General features: G+C 24.6%; 1 protein-coding gene across 2 annotated transcripts; it reads left to right on the plus strand.

Moving 5' to 3' along the window:
- The first annotated feature begins 271 nt into the window (after positions 1-271).
- LOC113554465 (ankyrin repeat and SAM domain-containing protein 3-like) lies at positions 272-24,399 on the plus strand. 2 transcript variants are annotated; one of them, XM_026958340.1, is made up of 6 exons: positions 272-310; positions 13,772-13,967; positions 21,367-21,485; positions 23,143-23,312; positions 23,439-23,568; positions 24,259-24,399. In XM_026958340.1, the coding sequence occupies exons 2-6, from the start codon at positions 13,815-13,817 to the stop codon at positions 24,341-24,343; spliced, it is 657 nt and encodes a 218-aa protein (XP_026814141.1). In that variant the 5' UTR covers positions 272-310; positions 13,772-13,814; the 3' UTR covers positions 24,344-24,399. The 2 variants fall into 2 exon arrangements, with proteins under 2 accessions (XP_026814141.1, XP_026814140.1); XM_026958339.1 differs by lacking the exon at positions 272-310 and adding an exon at positions 7,651-7,911.
- The last annotated feature ends 312 nt before the right edge of the window (positions 24,400-24,711 follow it).

Here is a 24,711-nt window from a genome sequence, read left to right on the forward strand (position 1 = left end):
ATTTTGTACTTGATTACCCGTTGATATAATAGCATTTCGGTAGGTAAATAGGTGAGTGTAGTATCCTATACAATACGTTGTCAGTTGGACGACGGTCGAGTATTAATGTTCACTCGGATAATTTTAATGTTATAATAAAGTGGTCCATATTTATTGGAAAACTGATTAAGCACACAAATATATTTTTTAATTATTTAATTATCTATATAATAATAATATTGTTACAGATAATATGTATTTGTTAAATTGTATTTATCAATCATGACATCTCACGTGTTCGATCAGGTTTATTGATTACACACTTTCAGTGGTAATAATTTTAAATTAATTAACAATTTATTAATCACATTTTTTGCTTCCTAATAAATAAGTCGTAAATATATTATACATTTATTTAGATGCCAATAATAAGTTCAATAATAATAAATTATATCTGGTAATTTTGATGTGATACTAGTACTAAATTAATTATTATCTAATTATTAATACCTCAGTTTCAGTGCTTCAATCGGTTTTTTTTTATTGTAGGGTAACTCAAAATAAAATAAAACGAAATATTAAACTTCAAAAATTGATAACATTTATAATATACTGGCATACTGCAATACGTAGAATATTTTATATATATTAAATATTTCTTTATTATTAAACTACACACACATATTATACATATATATATATATTCAATATATGCAGGACACACTTCAAAAGGCTCTCAACAAAACTTAAAATATTATCAATCGTAATATATATGATGTTTCTTAAACCTATTATGTATATAAACTAACCAAATATCACGTCGCCCGAATTCAAAAGATTTTGATTGAAATTCAATTTTACGTTTCATCGTGAATGAATTGTAAACATTATTTTATGACCAGCATGGAACCCCCAAATATGTCAATTGCATGATGTCCATCGTTCGATGTAGGTACGCATAATATAGGTGTGTATACATAAAATATAAGAATAACAAGCATATATAGGTATTAGGTACTACTTGATGCCATAGTAATAGGAAAATTTGTACTCGTATATCCACGTAGGCATATATATAAGTATATATATAATATGTGCAGCAATCGTAGGCCGTAACGAGTGTTTGGAAATTCAACATCTAACCTTTTGTACGAGACTCGTTTTGTTCATTTGTTCGTCCGGTATTTGGTATCTACACGTGACCGGTTAAGTACCATCATACAAACATTTTAGAGTTAATCGGTTCGATTATTTATTAGTTTCTCATTTTTATGCGCAGTCTAAATTTACCTTGCATTCTAACAAGTGTAAAAAAAATTTAACTTGCCATTTTTTGGTTGATTAATCGTAATCGATTTAGATTTTTTATTTTATTTTTAATGCAAAAATAAATATACATATTATATTTAAGCGTATTCAAATATAAAAGCGTAGTCCTCGTTGCGGATGGGACAGTGCCAATACAAAAGACATACACATATTTAAATAAAATAAAAAATGTAGGTAGGTATAACTGCACATACATATAAATATATAATACATAATAACGTACAGGTACAGGTTTCATCCGAATACTGTGCTCCTTATTTACACGAGTTTCAAAAGACTGCTATTATTGTAGGTGGTTCTTTTATTCTTCGGTGTGAGTTGAATGAAGATGTCATTTCAGCGTGTCTACTGATTGACATGCGTGATATTGTCACTGTATTTCCAAAAATACATGGTTTTGTGTGTAGTTAAGATAAAACACTATTGGACATTTGTTATAAAACATAAAACACGTTTAACACTATCTAAATGTCTACACGGTTGATTAAATAAATACGGTACACCTATACGATATATAATATTGATTTCACTTATACAGACAAGACAATTGATAAAGAAACTATACCATATTGTCTTAGATTAAATTTCAAACTTTTAATATTTTATATTCGTGGTATACTGATATATAATGCATAGAATTATAATTTATAACTTAAATTCGTTGTTTCATATTTTTTTACAAAATTACAAAAATTAATTTTAATTGTATAATTCCTTGTAATCATTGAAAATAAATAGTTATACAGTTTTAATAAGGGTAAATATATTACTTATACATTTTAAGTCTAACAAAATATACATTATTATAAAGTAGCTAAATAGACACTATTTTTAAAAATTAATTGTTATCAATTGAAACTCATATTATATTCTGCAATATCCATCCATACGTTTTAATACTAGCCTAGTATTTATAATCAATAGTTTTAATAAGAGGTTATTGTTAATTTAAAAATTTAAACGACATTAAAAATTAAAATTAATTGTTACCATAAAACAGATTATAGACGAATTTATTTATCAACATTATCTGTGCCTGTACGTTAGTTTAAAGCATATCTTTCAACAATAGATTAAAAACATTTTTAAACTCAAAACTTAAATGAAAATTGAAACATTATAAAAAACTAACGGATAAAAATATAGATAGAGGTTAATACTTTAAATTTAATAATTGTTCAATCCGCTCTAATATTAAAGCTAACACTATAACAGTATTAACAACATAATATTGGTTATAATATGCTAAACGCGAGAGTAAAAACTGCAAATATTACACTAGCATCATTAATATTGTTGTATTTTACAAATTTCAATCGTATATATTTTTAAACGATCAAACTGTAGATCTTCTAGACAACTAATCCGTGTATCATTATGACCTGTTAATATTTACATTATTTACAGCTATGAGTCACATCCATACATTATAATTTATTGAAACAAAGAGCTTAACTTAACTTTTTTATTATAATATATATATATATATGGCCACTGGCCAGTGAATGATTGAGTATTTTTAAATAAATGCTATTTTGCAGTTTTGCTATATATATATATATATATATATAAAAGGATATACACGGAACATGGACTGGCTCTCTGTCGGAACATACTAGTTATATGGGTATAGGTAGGTATCTATACTCTCTTTTATTTTTGACAGAACAACAGGAATGCATAATAATACGTGGGCGTTATCATTGGAAAGATATTACGAAAAACACAGCCAAATGGTCTCTGAATGCTTGAAGCATTTAAAAAAAACCGTTAATATATTATATTCCACCGAATGCCCGGCACTGTTATCAAACCTTATCTTTATAAATCTTTCTTTATAGGCCATTGTGTTTTTAATACCATCTGTAATTTTTATTGATCTTTTCATACTAGCTATTAGATAATATTAATACCATAAATGGTTTTGATGAAATATTTATGTTTTACTAATTATTATCGTACTTATATAATATATATGATTATAATATTTAATTAACATTAGATACAATTTAGAGCTCCGGGGTAACTAAATAATGTATTTTACTAAATATTTTAATATGACAAACGATTGATACGCTGCAGTGAATCAGTGACATATTTAGTGTTTACGATCTTACAATGGAACGATGTGGAATAATGTAAACAAATAACTAATAAATGATCACCGTGGTTTTAGGTACTTTGGAATTAATTATACTTACCAGTATATAAAAAAATAACAAAGGAGATAAAACCACATCATCCCCTGTTTAAATATGAGTCACGTTATACGGTATAGTGTGATGTGTACATATAATAATAGGTATATTATACATTTTGTTATTAGTTATTAATTTATTACTTTTTATATTATATAGTATTATACCCAACGTAGGTACACAAAATATATTGTAATTTATACATTATAACATTTTAACGTTTATTTAAAGATAAATGTACTTATTACTTTCGTAGTTTTTAAACTAATGTTAAACATCAAATTTTATTTTGTTTTATATGTTTAATTATATAATTTAATGTACACATGCAACTAAAATAAGTTAAACCTTAAACTATTAACATAAAACCTATAATTCTTCAAATAAGTACAATATTCAATAGTGAACCTTTTTTTTTTATTTACAATTTACTGTCAGTAAGAATATAATAATTGAAATAAAAATTAACAAACCTTATATTATTTCATTATGATAATATTACATAATGCATAAAATCGCAATGAACCGTGATATCATGATAGTACCTAAATAATTATGGTAAAATATACTATAATATTAAAAATTGAAACAACAAAAATGGTGAAATAAATATTTAAAAAAACACAATTAGTATAAAATGTATAAGTTAATCAAAGAAAAATAAAATAATGAATATTCTTATTACTAATGAAATCATCGAAAAAATTATATTTATTACGTATAAAAAAATTTGATTAAATGTTTAAAAATTAATTTGTCCATATTAATATTTCGATATCGCCAATATCTCCCTAAAAACTTTTAGATCATGTCTCCACAAGACTACACAAGTTTCTCAAAAACACGTTTTAGAAACACATCAAATAAAAAATAATCATATCCAATAAAAACGCTTATGATGGTTTTAGTCATAGCCCATAGCTATTGTTTAACATCGTAGAATTCCTGAATATTTAATTTCTAAAACTAAAATTAAATGTGTAATGGAAATATGTTTATTTTCATACTGAAACTTACTAACTTAGTCAGATATTTTACAATTATTTTTATCGAAATTGTAGAAACATATCCAAATTATTCATCTAAATAAACACCTACGTATTCTTTGTTGGATTTATTAAATCTATAAATTAAAATATTATTATAGCTATCTAATAATCTAATCATATTTCAGACATTACAGTTATAATATTTAATATTTCTATTTTTAATATTAACAACTAATATTATTAAAAACTATTGATAAGGAGTATAAAAAAAAATTGTAAAAATTTATCATTAATAGAGAACCTCTAACAAACCGATCATAATGGTCACGTGAAATAAGATATAGACTTAAATTTATTTCATTGAAGAAGCCCTATTTTTATATAATAATACTTACATTATAAGTGGTAAAGAATTGTTAAAATACAAAATAATCTATTACTATAAAACGACATATTATGTAAAACAAAAAATCTGATCTAGGACATTTGCTATCACTAACTCTTCCAAATAATAAAAAAAAGTACGGTGATAAAATTATAAATTATTATCATTAAATTATAAAATGTATTAAAAATAGTAACAAGTAATTATTTATAAAAAATAAATTATAGCTTATTGAAGTTTATTTTTTGAAAACCAAATTTCAAATCTTTAAATATTGAGTTTTTTGTGAAAAAATAGGCTCTACCGATTAAGAAGATACAAATGGGTCTCATCTTAGAGCACGGAGTATACAGTGGCATATCGGGCATGATGTAAAGTGCATATATCCGGTACGCATACCTATGAGACATAACAATGTAAATATACAATATACATATTACACCTACCTATACGAACTAGGGAAGTCATTTTACTGTATAATTTTAGATTTTGAATGTACCTCATTATTGAGAAAATCACTATTACATCCATTATGAATGTATTAAATTTGAATCCAATGATAATCATTGCATACTATAACCAAATTTTAATAACAGACCGTACGTTTAAGTATTCTATAGTGTACGTCGCATGAAAATTGATATTAACTATTAATTTAACAATGTACACAGTTATATATTATAATATGATTTATATGCTATTATTATAATTTATTTCAAAAATATATATTGCGTACACACAATCATAATTTAGTGTATGTCTGTATAGGTATATATATAAAGTTAAATTCTAATTATTATATTTTCATTATAAAATACTGAGTTAAGATTGTAAGAAATATCGGTTTTAGACATTTTAGTCGAAGTAAATATGTGATTTTATCTTGTTGTACCTACTGCAGTTTTTCGATTTATGAGTACCTAAATATTATAGGTATAATACCATAATTCATAATATAATTATATAACACTTATAAAAAATTAATATAAGATTAATACCATAAAATCACTGAGTACAATCTTCATTAATTAATATGAGATTAAAATACACAAAAAGTCAAAAAGTTATAAATGTTAATATTTATGTGTTATAACTAATAACTACTATAAATATATTTCCTTTTGTATAAATCAATAAACGAGCAATGTACTTATAATATGTGTATTATATATTGTATTTCTGTGTACGCCATCATACAATATTCTTGAAGGATAATTTTAAAATAACTATTCATTGTATATATCTATAATTATATAGATTAAAATATTTTAAATAAATAAAGTTCAAAAACTTAAACTTGTTTATGTTTAAAAAATATTCGAACTAAAATCAAAACGAGATAAAAGAGTTAGATATAGATCACTATTGACTACCCAATGTCGAATAATTTTATATTAAAATATTACTAAATCATTGCTTTCAAAAATGGTTCAGAGTAGAGTTTGATTTACTTGAAAACTTTAAATTAATATATATTATATATATACTAATTTATTTACATTGATATGAAGTAGGTACATAGGAGATAGGAATACTTCGGACTTTCATAATTTCATCGTTATTTCATTTTTATTTTTCAGACTAATATTATAACAATTAAATATAGTAATAATATCATCATCATACAGCTTGTAGTATAAATAGTATAATATATTAATATTGTTAATTTTTCATATGAATATAGGTACTCATTATAACATTTATATTTAAATCGAACCAATACATCAAACGAATCGCATTTTTATGACAAAGGATAAAATTCAATTATTTATAATTAACATCAAAAGAAAAACTACGAGATTAACAAATTATCATAAGTCAACAAGTCATTTGTTAACTTTTAATAAATTAATTAAAATAATTTTCTTCGAAATTAATATTTATATATTATATTATTATATATTAATATAAATGTATAATATATTATTTTGATTTTTACGAAAGAAAATAATATCGCGTTCGAATATGCGCATCTTATAGTTTAGAAGTTATCATATGGATACAACAATAGCTACATATTATTTTTGAATTTAAATTTTAAATTCAAAACCTATAGGTCCGTTCGTCTCGGTAAGTGGAATAAAAATTCACTCTCTTACAATATTCCATGACAAAAAAAATAAAAAACATAAGTCTTGAAAATCCGAATTCGTCACAGACACGAACCTTTCGGTATGGGTCAGACGCGATCCCCTCTGCTGCGCGTATTCTACCCTAACATTCTAAAGAACTAAACTCAAGGTGGTCAGAATGTCTATTGATGCGTGTGGGGAATATTTTTACAGCAGCAGTGCTGTATGTATGTCCTATAAATAGCGTAAATTACTTCGATCGTAAGATATGTTGTACGTATAGTGTATCCGAGATTATTCCTCTGAGCATTCCCCGAGCTATCATACATAATATGTAAAAAATAAATCGTGCGCAACACGATACACATATTATGTAGGTATATATAAAAAAAATTTATCTAAAATTAACAAAATTTTCCGCATGGAGATTGCTCCTAATTATCGAATCGCCCGGAGCGATTTGTGTGGAAAAGAGCCGGTAATTAGCGTGACACGACCGGTCGGCTTATAGAGCAACAATATAAAAAAAAAAAAAAACAACAAAAATGGTAGACAGAAATAAATTGTTTAAACAAAATACCAATTGTCGAATGTATTTGAACATCGGTGAATAACGATAAGATATTACTTATATTAACAATATTATCATTGATTGATAGTTCACCGTGAATCGTGATGCGAACAACAATACACTATAACCGACATACACGTGTGGGTATATATACTCTCTCGTATTATATACGTCGGTCCTGGTTAACGATAAACATGATCAGCTTTGGTGTGTACTTTTTTCCGTGATTTTTACTGCATTAAATATTATTTTTATATTCATGCGAATAACGTTTTATTTGACAACAACAATCGTTATTTTACGTTGTTTCGGGTGCACCAGCACCGATGGACCTGCACACGGCGTGTACACTGAATCACCCAAAGGTGATTGACATGCTGACGCTAAGGTAATGATTATATTCAATTATGTTAAGAGACTTTTATGTACTTACTACTTGCGAAGGATTAGCGTATGTGTTTTGTATTCAAAATTCCAGCGGATAATTCTCTACATTTAAAAATATTTATCTCTGTTGCGATCTGTGGTCGCCATCATAAAAATAATATGTAGGTATCTTATACACACGAATATATAAGCAGGCTGCAGGTAGGTGGTACACGGGCTTCGATCAGTTATGATATCGTGTGTACGATATACATAATATTATTATGATGTAACATACTTGAACATACAATTTAAACATAAACGTAAAAATCTCGGCATTAAACGTCTGAAACTACCATTGACCGTTTATTTGATTATACCCTTTAGAATAATTTAATACATGTAGGTATACAAAAAAAAAAAAAAAAAAGCACCGCATCATGTTTTACTTACGGACGACATAGTAACAGTAACAATAATAACAGTAATAAACGTGTGTTTTGGAGCTAACATCCAATGATACGTGTATCAGTACGATGACAATCGCTTTACCTCGCTGGCCGCTATAATACGCATCTACCAATAATGTATAATCTCGATTTAAATTAATTAAAGCGTTTCAGATAAATGTGGTAATATTTTCGTAATGATAGATTGATTAATTATAATTTATAATACAAAACCCGTTAAATTAAACATGCAATATTATATGAAGGTGCCTTTTTGAAATTGTGTGTTATACCATTATTACCAAGTACCTACACCATTCTATACCACATCCGCGGCAATTGGCTTATTATCATTTATCGTTATTGAAACGGGCCTATTTCAAATATAAATTTAACATTATAGAATTAATAATCTGTAACTCTAACTAAATAGGTAATATTATACTTGTTATCTACACAAAATAAAGTCATATCGCTCAATCGCTGATATTGGCAGGTAATACCTGGGAGGTATCTATATACCGTATTAATATTTTATACAAGTACATGTTACATGTTTCGTTCTAAAAATAAAATAACAATTTTACTAATTCGACAAATTATTTACTAACTATGTAAATCGAATCACTAAACAATAATTTAACACGATAAAATTAATCAACATTGTATATTAATTGTTAATCATAAATAATAATTTTGAACAGTTTGAATATTTGTATTTAATACATTTAAATTTAAAATGAACTCCACTACAAAATACAAATAATAAAATGTATTGAAAATTTTATAAAATCCAAGATGAATTTTCTATTGAAGAACTGAGAAAATTATATTAAAAAATTCGCTTTGTAAATTTAATTTTCTATATTATTAATTTAATCATTTTTTATATTAAAAAAAAAATAACTTTTATCTTAAATTCTGTTTAAGTATCAAAAGTTCTAAAAGTGTTATTTTAAAATCACAATTTAATTTTTTCATGCTTTCAAAACGCCTGATTAATATTTTAATTGTATTTTGGTCAGTACCTAAACATTATAATCGTAATTAACTAAACAGTAGGTAACTAAATAAAAAATGTTTATATTTATAAAAAATATTATTTCTTTTAATAATTAAAGGTACCTACTACCTATTAGCTATTTCATTGTTTTCTTTAGGTACAATTTAAAACGTTTTCCAAGTGCGAGAATACAATGTTAAAACTTTAAATTGAATACAAGAATTCGGTATAAAAAAAAATAACTATTAGTAAAAATATGTTACTTTCATTTTGTATTCGTTTTATCGGTAGAAAACTAATAAATTAAACTCAACAATAGTTTTTCAGAAAACCAATAAATTAAGCTTATTATTTCGGTTAGATTTTCAAATGATTGAATTTTTTCGATATTTAATGATTAAACATTTTAAAATTATCTAATTTTTTTAATTGAATAAAGAAATACTTTTTGATTACAATATAAAGAATAAATTACATAAACATATCAAATATGGGAATAATAGAAATAATGAAATATATTATTCTAATTAAGTGCTTATGAATTACGTTATTTATACATCTCATACTTCATAGTTAATACCATTATAGGTAATTGTTTAAAATTATTATTACCAATATTATCTACCTAAGAGGTATTTATATACTTTTATTGTTAACAATATATGTCATTGATCCGTCATACCATTTATGGAAGTTAAAAACCTTCAACGATCAGTTAGTAGTTAACATATTTTTATTTAAATCGTGAAATCTGTAATATTATTTTTTAATTTGACAAACATTTTACAATTGTGGCATAGTCGATGTACAAAATAATATGAAATCATACTATACTTAAAAAGTCAATAGTTAAAAATTAATATCGGTGAGCTTGTTGGAATTGCCAAACGATGTATAAACTATAGAGAAAGAATTTCAAATCAATTTAAAATCCGTTACGCGTTTATATGATTTTTTAATCAATGCATCAATATCCTCGGAATAAAACAACCTAGGTATTAAATACAATACCAACTTTTGTTTTGAACGTTATATAATTTTTAGCTTATGACCCTTTAGTACAAATTTGTCTACCCAATAACATTAGAGATAGACTAACAATTAAAACTATTATTATACCTACTACAGTTCTATATTTCACTGAGTTATTATTAAAAGCAGGTTCAAAATATTTCTTTACAAAATAATTTTTGAATAACCACTATTTAACTATAATAAAAATTAAAAACAAATTATTAAGTGCAGTTTATACAATATATAGGTATTTATATTTTATAAAATGATAAGAATTAATTACAAATAGATTTTTGAGATTTTAATAAATTTAACAATCTTAGTAACCGGACTAAAACGCTAATTTAAAAACCAAAGACGTATAACATATTATCAGGGTTCCAATAATAAATAACTTATAAGATTGTGCTTACTTGCATGTCTTAATATATTATATTATTAACTAATAATTATTCCTGATCTTAATATCTAACACGAATCTTTAAAGTTAATTTTTCTTTAATTTTGCATTAAACCATTTTGCACAGTTGGGGTCTGCGTTCCGATTAATCTCCCACTGCATTCCAACATCCAAGGGCAGTCGTCTAAAACAGGGAGAGGGCAAGTAGAGAGTACAATCATGCCCCCTGGCTTTTAGTGGTAAATTTTATTTTATACATTTTTTACTCGCTTGTTCCGCCTGTGGGTTGATGCAGTTTACAATTTTACACACATACAATATAGTTATTTATAACACGAACATGTATCGGTTTTTTGATACTGATTTTTATTTTTATTATTATTATTATTTTTTTTTTTTTGACAATAAAACCAATTACATGAATACCAGTATGAACAGTGTAGGCGTAATTATCATAATTTAATAATGTTTATAACGTCATAACGATTAGTGGTGTAGAGATCAGATCTTGCAACAAAACTATATATAATAATGTGTTCACATTAAACGCATACTTTAGAAATCTTCGGATTCTAGTAATAATATGTATTATGTATATTATATTTTCGATATAAATAATTCAACTATGGTATAAAAGTTAAAGAGATTCGTATTCAGTATAGATATTAATATAAGCGTAAATATTAATAGATTCATCAAAATCATAATTTTAAGTGTATCAGTAATATTATTAAAATTAATTATTAGGTATATTAAAATGTTGTTTTGAATAATGAATAATGATTATAAGATACACCAAACATTCACTAAAATGTTTAAAATGTCATCACTAATAATAATAAAAATCCATACTGAGTACCTGTAGATAATGCATTATATTATCATCGATTTATTTATAACCAGTGATATCATATCACATTACACGTGTAACTGTGTAAGTAAAGAAAATAGAGCGATATCCCTCATATTAAGATTAGAGGTAATGCTATATTTCTACCCATATTAAATTGAGTTCCTGTGCTCAGAATTGTTCTCTCGAGATTCTTATATAACTAGTTGTCATTGTATTCAAATGTATATTGGTAGGGCACACATCATGCACTACAGTCACTAAAATTAGTAAACCATGATTAATGCCCTTAACACCTTGAGTCTACATTCTTTCTTGTATTTTTGCTTTACCTGTAACTAAAATATAAAAGAAATTCCAAAAAACCTCCTTTTAAAAATAATAAACTGTATTAGGTATTGTCGCTAGAAGGCATTGCCAAACATTACTAGTGACTACTGATTATGATTTACCGATTTTTACATTTTTTTTCTTTGGAGCCTCGAGGTATTATAACTATGGTCATTAGGTATACCTCCATTTCAACTTATCAAATTAGATAATTTATCTTAAACCTATACTCTCATTTTTCAATTATAGATTCAAACTATTCCTCATTGAATATTATTTCTAGCAAAAATTATCTTTAAATATCGAGAATTGTATTATACTTCTTGATAACTACATTTTCGCCCCGTTCCTGTATCAACCTTAAAATATTACAATATTTCGTCTATATATTTGATTAGAAAGTTTAAAAATAAATAATAATATACATATTAATATGCATTGTTGTACCTAATTAATTGACTATATAAATTAAATGTATTACAAAATTATGTTATTAAGCGTACACATTTTAAATTATACACAGCTACACTCAAAAAATAGATAATAAATTTGAAGAAATAGCTATGATAATATATTATAAATTATAATATATCTTTTGAATTTTATTCGCTGTCATTAAAATACAATCGTTTTTACTCAGTGCTCTTTTCAATATAATATGTATTAAACACGTGGGTAGACTATGTAAAAAAATATAATTATAGTTTATTGAGTTTTTCTGTAGCACTTTTTTCACGAATGACAACATAATTGTTACAGTTAATTCAAATAATAGTAATTTAATACATGTTACCGGTATACGATGGGTATTCGAAAAAATGTTATGACAACAAATTATATACTACCACCAAGCCTTAAGCCATCCCTTCTTCTTAGACGTAACACTCCCATAACGTTTACAACTAGTCACTAGAGATGTACATTTCTAATATGCAAGCTACAGCAGTTAGAACTAATTATAAATTATCTTGTTAAATATTATGCCTGTATTGAAAAATCGAACGTGTTTTTTGCCAAATGTTATATTACAAAATCTAAAATAGTATACATTATATTTTATTACAAAGTAATATTTTAATTTTTAATTTGTATAATTTAATGTCGAGTTGCATGAAAAATTAATTAATTTATAGTTTAATAAAATTTAATGATTCAATCATGAACCACTTAATCATTAACTATAACCATTGATTCATTAAATATTTAGTGATTGTTCATACAACCTAGCATTATACATATTAATATAAAAATATATTTATACTTATTCAATATTACAATTTTGAGTACAATGTATAATTTTAAAGAAGAGACAAACAATAAAAAAAACAGATTCCAATATAAAAGAAATTCAAATTTAATTGATTCCCATAGAAATTTCTTTTTGAATTAGCTTCCAAACTCATAAAATAATATCATTTAACAATCGGTTTTCAAAAATATACTGAGCAAAGTAAAATGGCAAAAATGTTGGTATTTAACAGAGTATTTAATACTGATATAGTGATTTACTGATATACTCATATATAGTGTTTAAGTGAATACTAAAATATAATAACTTGTATCAGTTGTATCTTGTTATTACATAAAAGACTACCACGGACAAAAGTTTGGGACAAAATAAATTTGGTAGTTAATCAAACTAAAACGTATGACTATAGTATTATATTTTCATGATTTAAATATTTAAAAATAAATATATAGATAATCTACATTAATTAATTAATCTATGTATATGCTTAACTAGAAATTCATAATTGACAAAGAAATGAGCGTAACTACATTTTTCATCAAAGTAGTGTTTAGGAAATATATACTAAATTTAAATTTATTTCCTAGCAACAATTTAAATATTTCCAATAAAAAAGGATGGACTTGCCTGATGTATGCCTGCTATTATGGAAACGAAAACCTTGTTGATCGCATAGTAGATCTAGATCCAAAAACATTATTCGCGACCAACAATGATAGACAAACACCTTTAATGATTGCCACGATGTCCGGTAACGTGTCAATAGTGAAGAAAACATTTCATGTAAGTAAAAATATTTTAGAATTTATTTTTAGTTATATTTACCTATCTATATAATTAAAATATTTACAATAAGGATTATAGGCTTCTAATATTAAAATAATGTTAGCAATATTAAAAGAAACAAAAAAAAAATGTAATACAAATTACAAGTATTTTTTAAGATATAGAAAGGTCTTGAGTAATAATAGTAATAACTAAATAGTATACAAATTAAAAGTATGAAAATACCTGAGTAATTATTAATTTTAATATATAATTTTTAGATCTCAAATAAATAGCATCTAATATTAAATAAATATATATTTAATATTTTATTATAACAAATACAGCTAACGCTAATTTTCGTATCGATAAGTTTAATATATCGAATAAAACCGTATCGTGATATAAACTCAAATATTCAAAATAGCTAATAAATTTTATAAACTATGATTGCTATATGAAAAACTAACAATTATTTTAAAATTTAACCGTTGCTCAATATACTTTATTCATATTTTAAATAACACAATTGTATTATAACATGTATAAGGATATTATTAAGTTTAAACGCTTAAATGTTCTGCACTACAGTATACTTATATTGACTTATTGACGGTTACAACCTTTCGTTTACCTACCAGAGTTTGAAGACAATTTTTTCGCTACATTATAAGAACAATGTCGAATGTATAATATAATATATTATATTTAATTATAGTTCACATATACAAACGTATGTAATGGAGTGTTTAACCAACGTCATATTTCTTTAAAATAGCCGACTATAAGGACGTGACCACGTGAATAAATTAAAATGATTTTATTTGTTCCGCCAACAACGGAGCCGCCGTCGTTGCCCGCTCATTCATGCAACAGGCATCTAGTTTTGTTGTATTTTATTCGCGTAATTTGCATGGTAGTATTTAAAGTGACATTTGATCCGGAAAAAACTCAGCTATCAAGATATTTCATTTGGACACTATAATTATATTTAGCACATTTGTGGGTATAGAAAAAAATCAACTCGTATTTAGTCAGTATCTGAGTGGGAAGGTTAGTTGACGGGATAAAAAAAAACACGTAAAAAGCATTACACATTTTTGCGTTGGAAAAAATAAAATATAATATGTGATCACTTATTGAGTTCACGATTATGGTATTTATGAATATATATTTAATACGTTTAAAGATACCGGAAAGATAGTTATTATTAGGATAAACTGTTAATAGTTTTCAAAGAAATCGATTAATGATTTCGTATAATATATAAATGTATCAAGATTATTAGATATATATGTCTTATAACAACAAGTAGTCATCATATTATTATCTAAAAGTACACCGATTTATAAGTTTTATTTAGATTCAATTCAGTAATTCTCACTAAATAATCTGAAAACTATATTTTTATTAAATGTATAACTACAATTTAAATTAATTATTATCAAATTTAATTCAAATTCGAATGACAACCCATTAACAATCAAATATTGGCTCAGTTTAGAGAAAAGTTCCATAAAAAATGTATAAAATAAGATACTTGATAAATATTCTTTGATAATGATTATATTAAATACAATAATATATTACATTATATAAATACAATATAAGAAATTGTGCTTATAAATGTATACCTATAATACGAGTATATTATTATATACTTAACCTATATTATGCTATGTAGACATATTCATACACGAGATAACTGACAACTCTATACATACCTACCTAATGGCAATTATTTATTAAAAATATTAATGGCGAACCCAAGTTACCTATAGGTTAGATATAATGTTGTATTAATATAAAGTATTACTCAACTGAATATTAGGTACTTATATAGGCCATAGGGTATGGTAAATATTTATAATTTTATGTTCTGCTATTAAAAAAACACACACATATATATATATAAGTATATATAGGCGTATTTAAATACAATTCAAAATTATTTCGAGATTACTCACTTAATTTAACCAATATAATTTTTTCTCAAAATCTTTTATTAGGCCATCTGTGATAAGTCTGAGCTCTAAGCTTAATTGATAAAATAATAAATAAAAAATAACAAGAAAATAATATAGGTCTTTAAATAGGATAAATATAGGTCTTTCAGTGGAAGTATAATCATTGTGAAATAGATTTAAACTTGAAAGATAAAACTAGACTTCTTACTCTTCTTATAGGTATTTTAATTATAAATTTATAAATTTGTATACATATTAACGGATAATATACATACAGGGCATAACCCGTTTAGGCGCAGTTTAAAAAATTTACCTGAAAATTGTTAACACGCTTGGGTGCATTTAAGAAAACACTTTTGGGAACAATATTGAATATTGTAACTAGTAATCAAAAGTATTGTGTAATATAATCAGAAAAAAACAAAAGTTTGTTTAAAAATATTGGGTAACTTTTATGAAGTTGAAAAAAATATTAAATTACATAATACAATTTAAGACTGCGTTTTGTGGCAAAAAGAAATTAATTCATAGAAAAGATCATAATATACAATAATATTAATAAATAATAAACTAGTAATATACTAAATTAAATTAGGACATTTAAAAAAAATAAAAATTAATATTTTTGGAAGACTATATATTAAGCGGTGTTTTCTGAGTTAAGCTAATAGGCTCAGATTTAGTATAATGTACTAATATATTATGAAACAAATATATGTACACAAACGTGCTATTACGAAGTGAAATATTACGCCCAAACGTATTTTCCCCATATACATATAGTTAATAATATGTAGTAGGTACATTGATCTGTATTATAAATAATTTAATAAATATAAAATTATAACTACGCAAAATGAGTACCTACCATTATTTTAATGACAATATTTATTATTATAATTAGCTCTTTAAGTTTTTAATTTTCAAAAAACTACTTTAGTCCTTTTTTAAAGCTAAATAATATTATTATTAAAATACATTAATCTTGATACTTTTTGTTATGCTGGCACAGTGGCATTACTCAAACACAAAATACTTTATTCAAATATAAATTTGTTTGTTTCTTTTTTATTGATATTTTGCTTTAACTTCTGTGACCATTGACCATTAACGTTTTTATACGAATATGCGATATTATAAAATAAATAAACATAATATTTTGTAAACTCGTATAAATAAATATTAGTCATTATATTATAATTTCTCCACTAATACAATATATAGTTATAAAATATGAAAAAACAATAATAACAACAATTGTTGAAATGCTTTTTATAGGTTATAAATAATAATACTTACATAATATATAAATTAAATACAAATACTTTTTATTTAATAAGTCTTGAAGATATTCTTAGTGTTCCTCGGAATCTGAAGCTAAAGTCTAGGTGACGTAAAAGTGTTTACATAAACTATAAATTTACATTTGAAATGGTTCCCATTTTAGACCCTATTTATGTGGTCCATTTATGAGTATGTAAAATATTAATACTTAAAAATTCTTATAAATCATTTAGAAATTTAAATATGATGAAAAAAAAACCGACGAGAGAATACAGAAAATATTCTTACTTTTAAGTTTGATAATAAATCATTTCACTATAATAAAATATAAATTAAACACACAAAATTTGAACTCTGAACGCATATTTTAGTATAATGTATATGTTACTAAAACGGAAACGGAAACAACAAATGCGGGTACGACGACATCCTCTTATTTCTCTTAAAAGATTGATAGAGAAGTACTGATTTAAGAATTCTAGAAAAATTAGGATGAATCCTATAAATCTTAATCATAATCGATCTTGGTATATATAATTTTATTTATTATCTAGTTAATCATTACAAACAAATAATTTTAAATATACTTTAAAATACAATATGAACTCAAAACTCAATAAAATAAATGTTAAATATATCTATAGTTTATGTAGTTCAATGAAATAATATATAAAACATACATCACCATCGTGTCTTTTTTCTGTCAAGTTCATAATAATTATACCCTACTCATAAAAATATAAAATAAAATTGCTTAAAATATTATAATATTTCAGTAAAATTATCAATGATCTTAAAATTATTGTTTCACATTTATCTTAAATAATAAATTATCTATTATTTTCATCTATTACTATCGGAATTTCTCCTAATAATCATAAATGTAGGCAACTAAAAATACTAATGCTCTTAATACTTAATAATAAGAAATAATATGATAATTTGTATCGTGGGTCTTGACTACAAGCCATATTTATTAGTGACCCCCCGGGGTCCAATGACGTTTTGTTGTGTTGATTCAAGGTAGCTTAAAAAAATATGTACGCTGTTTATTTAGTTATCTCTTGATCGATTGATTAAAATTGCATTAAAAAAATTCTTAATGCATTTTTTATATAATAAGAATTACACGAAAGTATAATATTAGAATAAATAATTTAAGAAAAACTATTTTCAAGAACCATCAATTAAACGTTGTATTTTTAGTGAATAATGTTAATAATAAGGATAATTTAAATTTTATTATAAACAGACAAGTAGTTTTAGTGTTGTACAAATATTTTGGCCTAACAATGATTTATAGACATTTTTAATCGCTCAAATAGATTATAATATTATACATACCATGAATACGAATCATTTATAAAAGTACACAGGTAGGTATTTATGTTTTTTATTTTGGTTACAATATTAAAATTATTTTTTTAATAATGAGAAATCAATCATAATTACCAGCAATAATATGTAATACTTATTAATAATATTTATAATATTTTAAGCAATTGCATAAATAATTATTTAACTACTAATCAAATTAAATAAATCATAATATCGTTTTAATGAAATAAGATGAAATAATTAATTATATTGTACTTATTATATTATGTATATCATATATTCGTTTATTCGTTTTAGTAAAATACATATTATGTAATATGTATAGTGTGCGTATGTTATGTTATGTATATTAATGAATGTTGAAAATATTGATGTTGAAAATTCTAACGATGATCAACTAACAGTTCATGGGAAATGTACGTGTAAACGTCTTGTTTTATACATTTTGTAACTGATGTGTGAAATTAATCTTTGTATACTCGTATGATTTACACGTATATCTGTGTTCAACACTGTTGGATGAATACAGCATTATACATTCAAAAAACTAAACATATTACACAGTGAATAGACAAAAGACAACTGAAATGTTAGGAAGTCAGTAAATATGTATATAGTCGTATAGATTCGAGAACAAGCTTTTTGTAACCGTCTACGGTTTCAAAAAAACAATTAGGTAGATGGGTAATATATTTAAGACAACATTTAAATGCAATGGGTATACTGATTTTTTTTTGTACTAAATTTTCAATTGAATTTAAAAATATTTTATTAGATATAGTTTCATCAGTAAAGTTATGTATTTGTATAGTACTGTTTTTTTTTTAATATTTCAAATTTTTAAATGTTTAACATTCAAGAAATTATCTTTGAAGGTGGTTTCTAATAACCAATTAAATCTATTTGGTAGACGAAGAGTAAAAGAATCCTAGTACTTTTAAAAAATAACCGGAAAAATAAAAACACATTTATGGAAAAAATAATTTTTTTTACACAAAATCACATTTTATTAAAAATTTTGTATTTTTGTTTTAACTCAAAAATAAATAACTTTAGAGAGTATAGACTTGAAAGTTTTATAGAATATTTTATTTAGCATTTATTAGACATTTTATAATTTTAAAAATTTTTATTTAAATGATTTTTATTATTGAATAATTTTGTATTACATATATTGCTATATTTTACTATATACACTATGATACTTTCAAAATATTTAGAATACAATTTTAATCTATTTTATTAATATCACGGATCTATTCACACCATTCTATTGAAAATTTATATTGACTCAAAAGTTAATAATAAATAAAAAAATTAATTATAAATATTATAAATGCGATGTTTTTGTCAAAAATTATTTCAATCTTTACTAAATTAGGTACTACTAAGTACTAAAATGAAAAACCCAAGTGCCAACATAAATATAATATAATAAAATACACTTAGTAGATAGTATAGGCTAGCAGACCGTCTCTGTTCAACAAAATCGTTTTTTGTGTGCAATAATGATTATTGTCATTGAATTCAATTGAACACGTCGATTACAGTGACACATTCAACGAAAATTGACAAGATATTACACTCGACATCTATTATACCTATAACACAGCAAGTTCCCATTTTATTAATTTACATATTTACAAATGATATAACGATTTCGGTTAGACAATGTTTCGCTTAATAATTTATATTTTTTAATTAATTGTAATTTACTAAATAATACTTATTTTACCATAGATACTTTTTATGATATGAAGAATTCTAGTTATATTATACATATGGTTGACTGTTTTAAAATGGTTGATTTTACATACCGATTATTATTTTACTTATATGGTAATTTTTAATAGTAATACGGAAACAAGAGGTGTGTTCAATATAATATATAGATGATATTCTAGTCTCTTGTAATAATAACATAATATTACAATTTACAGCTAAATTAATGATTATATTTCTTTTTTATTATATTCTATTGATATTATAACGTTTGATGTAAACTATTTCATAAGTATATAATATATAAGACGAAAAATGCATTCAAATTGTGATCACCGATCGCTTTCACATTTAACACTATACACATGTCTATTGCGTTCTGTCGGGTCTACCTTCGTTAGTCTCTAACCTCTATAGACCCATTATACTATTATAAGCCATATATCTTACTCGTATCAATCTTTCGCGAATATTTACTATATTTATATCGATTTTTTAGTGAAATCCTCGTATATAATATTAAGGCCACTATAGTCTTTACAAAACTATTTTCTCACTTAACATAGATTTCCTATCTACTTACATCTACTCTCGCGATATTCTTCCTTCGTGACAAACATCTATATATTCGTTAGATGATCCAACAAGCCACCGCCGCCGTCTATAATGGTCATCTCCAGGAACCAGTAGTGCATGCATTGATTTCATACATTTTTTTAAGATATGGAGTGGGGATTAACAGGTTATAACTTCTAATGATTCAACAATTGAGTTGATTTTTTTCCCATCGGCATGTATAGTATTTGAGGTGAACAGTATACAAGCGCTGGTACCGAAAGACAAATTTACCCACAGTCACATTTTTGCCATCGATAATTGAACAGACACTGCAAACTGGTGTAATTGCATCGTTAAGTATTGCCTTGCATTCTAAAGACTCCAAACTAATGAGTGTACCATCGATAGTGTGGCATGCTATCTTTGTATAGCCACTGTAAATATGCCATTAAACGCCGACTATTTCGATTGAACAAATGGACATGATCGAAATATTCTTAGAACTAAAATGGCATATCATACGAATATTAATTATACGTATTTTTTAGGTTGACATTTTGGAGATGCCTGATAAACTAGGCAGATCAGCAATGTTTTATGCGGTATTATACAATCAAGAAGAAATATTGGAGTATTTTATTGAAAAACAAGCCAATTGTAATGTAATGTTAGTAGATTTTTTTAATGATGAACGGAAAATGAACTGCACATATATACGAAATTATATATACACTCTAATATATTTTATGGTTAGAAGATTGTATATACTTTGATGATACTGAATTTACAATATCAAAACATATGTGTAATAGCTTAAACACTAGAACTTATACTTGACTATACGTCATATGTCAAGTATCCGTCTCAAACTAACAAACCCATTATTTTTGTACACCTATTTATTTTTATAACACCACTTTATATACATATTTGTATTAACTATTGAAATAAAACAAATAAATAGTACTTAAGCAGTTAAGTATTATTAAGATGTATACATAATACCTATCGATAAAATGCTTTGATTGATTTTGAGAGCTTATTGAGTGAATAACTTGACTACTTATTTCAAAGTTCTAATTAATTAACCACCCAGAACTAGAATTGATTAATTTAAAAAAGAAAACGTTTAATATTATTTTAAAATAAGGGTTTATGCCGTAAATTTTATAAAAATAAAATAAAATAATATTTAACTTCATAATCACACTAACATAACAATATAAAAATAAATCAGTGTATAAATTATATAATATCAGTTCATAGTTATTATATATACTCGTACGATAAAACTGTCACTAAACTCTAATCAGGCACGGATCCAGAGCAAAGATCTGGGGGGGGGGAGCAACAATATTTTATAAGTACCTAATTCATAATTTAAAAATGTTGTTATAATAGTAGGTATAGGTACTCAATGAAAAAAATCTGGGGGCCTGGGCCCCTAGGCCCCCCTGGATCTGTCCCTGACACTAACTATGACACATCTTAACTCCCACAAAAATTATAAAATATTTATAAAAAAATATAAAAAGATTATTATAAGTAAATTTTATAAGTAGAAAATATGGATTTTTTAATAATTTATGCATGTAAACTGTATATTATACTAATATAACAGTTTTTTTTCATTTATAACCTTATGTATAAGTACTTAATACATCATATTATATTCTATAAAAAATTACAAGAACTATGTAACGTTTAAGTATTGTATATTTATTTTAATTTAAATGGCGTTGGAAAATTAATTTAATATAATTTTTGTTTAATGGTATTTATTTTCCTAATGTTTTGATTAAGTTAAAGAGAAAGAAAAAATTTAAATTGAAAGATTACTTAGGTATTAATATTTTTGTTACATTTTCAAAAAAAAAAAAAAAATATTTACAATAAATTGAATGTAAAATATTTTGATTTTTAAAACATATTTTTGGTTGGTAATTGTAAACATACAGCCAAAATGTTGATGTGATGCATTATTTATTTATAAATAGTCAATGAAATAATATAAAATAATTCAAAATATTATATATTTACAATGTTTTAATGTTTTATACATTTTATAAATATAGCCTACAAGTAGTTAGATACAATGAGTTCATAATTAATGTATAAAACCTTTACCTACTGACAATATATATGCATCATTATATAGATACTATAACGTCTATAACTTTAAAAAGCATATAACCGAGTAAACGACGTATAAAAAATACACATTATAACGATAAAACTGATAGGAATTAAGAGGACACTACCATTAAAACATTAGTTATACCTACATTTGAAAATACATTTACATTCTATACTTGTTTTTATAGAGATAACTTCGGTAAGACTATGACTATGACAGCTATCTCTAAAGGATTTCAGAGAGTAATGAAATTGTTGTACAAATATGAAAATAGACACGAAAAAAACGTGTTGAATACTACGTGGTCAGAAAAATTAGAAATGACCAGAAACAATCATCAAAACGACGAGCATTTAGGTATGTTTAATTTCGCTTAATGTAGATATTTATTTTTATAAACACACTACAGTGTACAAGGTATTTTGTAATTAAATATTCTGGGATCATATGTGAATGTATATTATTAAATATTAATTATTATAGATTATCACGTGGAAAAACTACTAAGACAATTGTCGTTAGAAAAATATTGGCCGGTGTTCGACCAAAGAAACATCCGGTATAATGATTTCTTGAAGTTATCTGAGCAAGACTTAAAAGATATCGGTATAAAGTGAGTATACAACACAATTGTCAGTACTAAATTAAAGAACAATCAACATATCCATAACTAATTATATTTACTATTATTTAGTATTTTATTAGAATATGTACACGTAATAGCAGGTCGTAAACAAGGGGGGTCAACCCCCCCCCCACAGGTTAGGAATTTTTTTTTGTATACGTGCCTGCGTAGTAGTACCTATTACCACTGAATACTGGTACTAAGGTAATGCTTATAGGTATTAATGTATAATTTCAATTTTGAGTTATTGTTATGTATAATAATTAATAAATACTCATTAATCATTACCTAGTTTATGCTTGGCGATTATATATTTCGAGCGATAAATGCACTCAATTATATTAAAATAGAATTCACCCAATTCCAAACAGGGCTACCGGCATAATATTTGAAATAAAATACTACAAATTAATTCACAAACAGAAAACAAAAGAAAGTAATACATTTAAATTATAAACTATTCTAACACGTTTTTGTGCACTAAAACTTGTTTATTGTAATCCAAAACATAAATTTTATAATTATTTACATTTATAATAAAATAATAATTGATCTAAGATAATCATATTTAATCAAATTTGAAATTAATCTAATATTCACGTAGACAACTTAATATTTTAATATACCTACATATTCAACACAAATGCTAATACAAATTAAATATAATTATTTTTTTAGTTTATTTGGTCCAAGGAGAAAATTAATAATGACTATTGACAAATTAAATGAATTAAGGACATCACAAGAACACTCGAGGAGTTGAAAATTATACATTATTATACTTTTTTTTTTATTTCTTTTTAACTTTTATTGAATTGATGTACCTTTATATTTTTTACCTATATATATTTATGATTTTTATTTGTATTTTTTATTAATAAACATAACTATCATATTATTTATACTTACTACATTATTTTTAAATATTTTAACTTTATAATGTATTTCTGCATACTATCACATTTAAAATTTCAAGATATGTGAGAAATAAATTAATTTTATACAGTAATATTTTTATGGTTTATTTTGTTTATGCCTTCAATTGTGAAAATATCAGCCACGTTTATCTGTGTACTATAATAAATTATGTATTTATTATTTGTAAGCATCATCGATGCTTTAAATTCTAAT

This window comes from Rhopalosiphum maidis, chromosome 2 (genome assembly GCF_003676215.2).
Source record: "Rhopalosiphum maidis isolate BTI-1 chromosome 2, ASM367621v3, whole genome shotgun sequence".
Classification (NCBI taxonomy): Eukaryota; Metazoa; Arthropoda; class Insecta; order Hemiptera; family Aphididae; genus Rhopalosiphum; species Rhopalosiphum maidis.